This window comes from Gastrolobium bilobum, unplaced genomic scaffold (assembly GCF_033153095.1).
Source record: "Gastrolobium bilobum isolate Gb01-03AN ecotype WA unplaced genomic scaffold, APGP_CSIRO_Gbil_v1 utg814, whole genome shotgun sequence".
Taxonomy (NCBI): domain Eukaryota; kingdom Viridiplantae; phylum Streptophyta; class Magnoliopsida; order Fabales; family Fabaceae; genus Gastrolobium; species Gastrolobium bilobum.
Window position 1 is genome coordinate 68,405 of NW_026897615.1, and position 5,437 is coordinate 73,841.

The 5,437-nt window shown below is 31.2% G+C and overlaps 1 protein-coding gene and 1 non-coding gene across 5 annotated transcripts; one reads left to right on the plus strand and one right to left on the minus strand.

The window, feature by feature from the left end:
- Nucleotides 1–1,141: 1,141 nt before the first annotated feature.
- On the minus strand, nt 1,142–1,880 carry LOC133308653 (phenylcoumaran benzylic ether reductase Pyrc5-like). Of its 4 annotated transcripts, none has more exons than XR_009751195.1 (3): nt 1,739–1,880; nt 1,431–1,505; nt 1,142–1,343 (listed from the first exon to the last, which is right to left on the minus strand). XR_009751195.1 is itself a non-coding variant. In XM_061509299.1 (3 exons), the coding sequence occupies exons 1-3, from the start codon at nt 1,732–1,734 to the stop codon at nt 1,191–1,193; spliced, it is 291 nt and encodes a 96-aa protein (XP_061365283.1). In that variant the 5' UTR covers nt 1,735–1,748; the 3' UTR covers nt 1,142–1,190. The 4 variants fall into 4 exon arrangements, 2 of the variants coding, with proteins under 2 accessions (XP_061365283.1, XP_061365282.1); XM_061509299.1 differs by having other exon boundaries at nt 1,672–1,748; XR_009751194.1 differs by having other exon boundaries at nt 1,142–1,505.
- Nucleotides 1,881–2,733: 853 nt separating this feature from the next.
- Nucleotides 2,734–2,807, plus strand: TRNAT-AGU (transfer RNA threonine (anticodon AGU)). Its single transcript has one exon. It is a non-coding gene; the product is annotated as a tRNA-Thr (tRNA).
- Nucleotides 2,808–5,437: the final 2,630 nt, after the last annotated feature.

Genomic DNA, 5,437 nt, shown 5'->3' on the forward strand with positions numbered 1-5,437 from the left:
TAGTAGTAGAATGAGTAAATAGAATAAAGGGGCCAATATTTGCAACATTTGCTCAAACAACGAGGAGACTATCATCCATGTTCTGCGAGACTGTAGACATGCCCATAATATTTAGAGGGATTGGTTTGGTAGTCGTCTGCCTATCGAGTTTTTTACCCTGGACACTAAAGATTGACTTCAAAGAAATGTTTGTGGAGCTTGGAATTATACTGGGCAATCTAATTGGATAGATATTTTCATCCCAACATGCTGGTATCTCTGGATTTGGCATAATTAAGACATCCATGATGAATATTTTCGAAGATCCCATAAAGGTAAGCTTGACATTTCTGATTTTATTTCCCATATAAATTCAGCTAGAGGTGAATTGAAGAAGAGCGCTGATAGTTTATCCAGCTGCATGGATATGGATTGGATCCCTCCAGAAGAAGGTTGGTTGAAGATTAACATTGATTGGCCTCTTATTATCTTAGAAAATTTGCTAGTTGTGGGGGTCTCATAAGAGACCATAATGGTGCTTTCCTTGGTGGCTTTAAACAAAAGCTTGGTTATGTTAATCCCCTGGACGCGAAACTGTGGGGTATTCTAAAAAGATTAGAGTTGGCATGGGGTATTGGAGCTAGAAAATCAATACTAGAATGTGACTCTTTGAATGCCATTTCACTTCTCCAAGGTAGTGAGCTTAATCCCAGAGATTCTCGAGTTGTCATCCAGATTCGCAAGTGGCTTTCTCAGGATTAGGTTGTGTGCTGTAAACGTACTAATAGGGAGAATAATATATTTGCGTTCACTGGCTTGCTACGTGCCCTCACAAGGGAGATAGGAATTTTATTGTTTATTCTAATCCCTCTCATCATCTTAGGGAACTCCTGTTGAAGGATGTTTATAAGTCGTTTGCTTTGTGTCATTATTTGTAATTTTTTTTTTGCTATTTGGGGTCTTGGCCCTCCGTTTTTACAACAACAAAAAATCCAACAATTTCACATGTTTTATTTAATGTAATATGTGAGAAATGATTATTTTAATATAATAAAAACATGATTTTTTGTTTTAAAATCACTTATAAATTAACATATTCAAATTTTACTAATTTTTTCATAATTATTTAAAAACAATTAAACAAGCAGTTTGTTTTTCACACAATACTTTATTCACAACTAATCCTTACACATATATATATATATTTGTAATCAATCCTGACATAATACATACAGTGGCGGATCCAGGAATTTGATAAAGGGTGGGCACATCTGCACCTGAAATGCAAAAAAATGGGATCTAACCTTTGCGGTTCCATCACCAAGAATAACTACTTTATCTTTAGGTTGAGATTTGACTCCAGGCTGTGACAAAGGGAGAAGGAAGTAAACAGCAAATAAATTGGCCAACACAAAGGTACGAGAAATTCCTTCAGCCTCAATGGCCTTCACCTGAAATGCACTCTTTGCTGGATCCACAGCATGAGCCCTGTCCACATCATTTCCAATCTCCGAAGGAAAGAATCTCTGCGAAACAATATAATTATTATAACAAGCTCAAACTATGTTTCTGTTAGAAATCAAATTTGACTTTGCAACATCCACCACCAATCTAGAAAATCATAGAAGAATTAGGAGTTGCTAAACCAGAAAATTCCTAAAGCTATGAGGCGTGGAAGATCAAAGAAGCAACCAGAAAGCTACCACCGCCGTTCAAGAAGAATCTACAAAATTTGATAAATAAAAGACTTGCCATTTACCAGAAGAATCTACGCCACTCAAGATGGGTTGCCAACAAATAATAATAAACAAATGAAAAAGAAGACAAGTTGGCAAAGATGAAACAAAACATGTCGTTGAAGAAAGATGTAGAAAGTTGTAGACTTGTAGCAAAGGAAAGAAAAGTCCAAGTAGCAAAAGTTTAGAATATTATATTATATAGAAGAAAAAGTCGGTAAGTAAAGTCTATATATAGGTGTATATTGTAGTTTGATATGTGAGTAAGTGGAATTAGGATTTAGAAAATAATAGAAAGAAAAAGAGGGAAGAAAAGCACAAAGTGCCGTAGCACTTAAATTAGAAAAGAATGAGATAGATGTGTGATAAGAAAGTGAGAGATAGAAGGAATAAAATTTGTAAGTGAAGGATATTTTGGTATTTTCATATCAAAATTCAAGGGTTGGACACTTGCCCCCTTCTCCCATACCTGCATCCGCCTCTGAATACATCTGTATACTTACTCTTACTCCTAAGAAAAAACTATCATGTATTAAGAAAAAGGAAAAAAAATTCACACGTTATAATCAATAAATAGAATAAATTATCATATGTCACAAATAAAGGTTTTAAATAATAAATTAGCAAACAAATAATTACATAATTATTTTACTTAAAAAATAAAATATATTTAAATAAAACAATTAAATTGGCGCACATATTCAATATTCAAGAGGGCAAGTTTTGTATAATATTTCGAAGTGCTGCAACGGTAGATAGAGGCCAAACGATTAGCAGAGTTATAAGCTTTTGCCCTAAACTCCCAAGGACAATAGCTAAAGAATAATATAAAGTGAGAAATGCCTCACTCTTTTGCTAATAAAATGTTCATCTTTATTTCTCTAACGAAAGAAGAAAAAGATTCATATTCAGGAGTTAATAGCCTTAATTATAAAGTAGACCATTAGAGAATGGTCTGACTTTACACGCGAGAGATTCTATTGATTAAATTTTAAACTCCAAGGTATATGTGCCAACTGCTTTCATAGCTCAGTTGGTTAGAGCACCCGTTTAGTAAGCGGGAGGTCTTGAGTTCAACTCTCAATGAAAGCAAAATGTTTGTATTTTGTGGGGTTTTTTGCATGTATTTTGTTGTTGTTATATTCAATCGATGTATGGAGCACATATTATTTGAATCATTATTCTTGTGATAATTTATTTTGATTTGTCTGGATATGTTATGAACGAGTGCAATTTTAAAGGCCAAAAATTTATTCTTCATTAGCTTAGAGAACTTTCAAAAGCCTGTTTGATTGAACATTTTTATATGTAAAAATGTGATATTTGCCGATGCAAATATGCTTTATTCACTTGTGCTCTCAACGTGAATTCTTTCTCGCTTAGTTTCATATTAGTTCTCACGTGAATATAATATCCTTAGGTGTGATATTTTTTTCATGGCAAAAATATTATAACTCGTTATATGTACAAAGATGAATTTACCCTATTAACTTGTGTTATCAAGTAAGATTCTTAAGAACAATTGTAACCTTATTCACTTGTTCTATTACAGTAAGTGGTTTTCATAGCTTCGAGTTTCAGAAAATACTTTATTTGGTATGCATAATATATTAAGTGGTTTTTTGAATATCTAGAAAGCATTTCGATTTGTTTTAATTTATCCACTTTAAATGTTTTTAAAAATTGTTTCCTTTTCATGTTTCCTTTGTTTTGAATCAAATACATGATTCAGTGAGATGATTCCCTAAACAGTTCATAACATATCTGTGATGACGTTTTGTGACACTTGTAAAATTCACACTTTACCTATTTCATAACAATAGATCGTCTAGTGGATGGACCTGCATACAAGTTAGGCTTATCCCACTCTTTACTTGCCTATAGCTACTATATATATTTTCTCAACACTAAACCATCTCATCCGAACACCCTTGAAATATTTACAGTGAAAACACGACCTGGAGAAATGTATAGATAGCTCCATTTGTTGTTTAAATTAAAACAAATTATTAAGTTAAATCAAAATTTAGGATAAATATAATTTTAATGTTGATGTAAAATTCAATCAATGATTTAAGTTAGGGGTGTATTTAAACAAGATTGAAAAAATATTAAAGAATATTTTTAAATAAAAGAATCTATTAATATTCAATTAAGATTTATAAATAATTTTAAAAAATCATTTGATATTGAATGAAAACAATTAACTTTTTAAATATTTTTTCACTTGTATTTTCCGCGTCATGTCATTAACTTCCTAATAGTTAGCAAGTATATTTTATAATGCTGCATCACGTCAATAATCAGCAAATATAATTACATGCAATAATATGATTAATTTTAAATTTGTACAAAATATAAATTAAAAAAGATTTAAGTGAAAAAAATAAAAAATTATTGAATAATTATATACAATTAATTTAAGTAAAAATATAAATTGTATAATTAAAAATTTAAAAAATAATTTTCATAATTAATTTGAAAATTTAAAATTTAAAACTTAAAAAAATTTAAAGAAGAATAAATGAATTTTTTTAAGAGAGAATATACTACGAAATTTAATCACTTAAAAAATAAATAAATTTACAATAAACTTGCTTAGGAGATAATTAATACTACCAATTCGTTCTCCGGCTACACTCGTGCTTCTGACAATACTACAAATTCCATTCCTCGGTTTCATATGATGGACACACTCGTGCTTCTGACCCATTTGAGGTAATGTGGATGGTCTACCAATGTGAGGTTGCTCCAGCTACTGACGAGAAGGAGGTCGCTCCAGCTGCGGAGTACGAGGAGGTTGGAGCGGCAACCACGGAGGAGTAGCAGGGGGCAGCCCCCGGAGAAGGGAGTTTGTAATTTATGTAATGTGTTTTTTGGGTAGAAATGAATAAACGTAAGACACTATAAGATAGTGTTTCGTTCAATGGAGTAGAGATGAATGAATGTAAAACACTATAGATATGGTTACCTGTAGGCTTGCTACACACTATTCACTAATTGCAGTTCAGTTCTGTTAAATCGTGTTTGCATATCTTATTTCAATTTTAATAGATTTTTCAGGCTCTGTAACATTCGGAAACATTGTTTAAAATCTAGAATAACAGGAATTCATATTTTGTGCATGGCTGATTTTTAGTTATCTGATATTATATTTTTCTACTACTACAATAATATGGTGTCATTTATGAAGACATTTTTTATTTTTTAAGATATTCCAATCGATTAAAAAATAAAATGTTAATGACTGCAATAAAATGTTAATTTAGCGCTATATAGTCATTAACATTTTAATTTTTTAACCAAATGATAATAGTTCAGTTAATGCCAAGGAATTGAGTAAGTGGGGTGAGAGCATTTGCTCGATTACCATTTTTTGGATGAGTTTAAAAGCCTTAATCTCGAAATCAGTCCTGAATCAAACTAGTCGCGCAGCGATGAATCGATTAAAATATCTAAAAAAAATACCTTGTTATTTTTAATAACTAACAAATATTACATGCAATAATACGATTATTTTTAAATTTATACCAAATATAAATTAGAGTAAATACTCTTTTTGGTCCCTAACAAAAAATACGGTCTCCATTTTAGTCCCCAATAAAAATAAATTAGTTAGTTAATCCCTGACAAGTTCAAAGTGGACCAATTTAGTTGAAATCGTGGTCCTTCACAAATTCAAAAAAGACCCATATTAGTCTTTCAAAAGGACTAAAATGAGT

What these genes read in the sequence shown, in the direction of transcription:
- LOC133308653 (XM_061509298.1), bottom strand. Translation starts at nt 1,734, where the DNA reads ATGGCAAGTCTTTTATTTATCAAATTTTGTAGATTCTTCTTGAACGGC. An exon ending in ACGGCGGTGGTAGCTTTCTG is followed by an intron (nt 1,506 to 1,671) that starts GTTGCTTCTTTG and finishes ATTGTTTCGCAG; the next exon opens with AGATTCTTTCCTTCGGAGAT.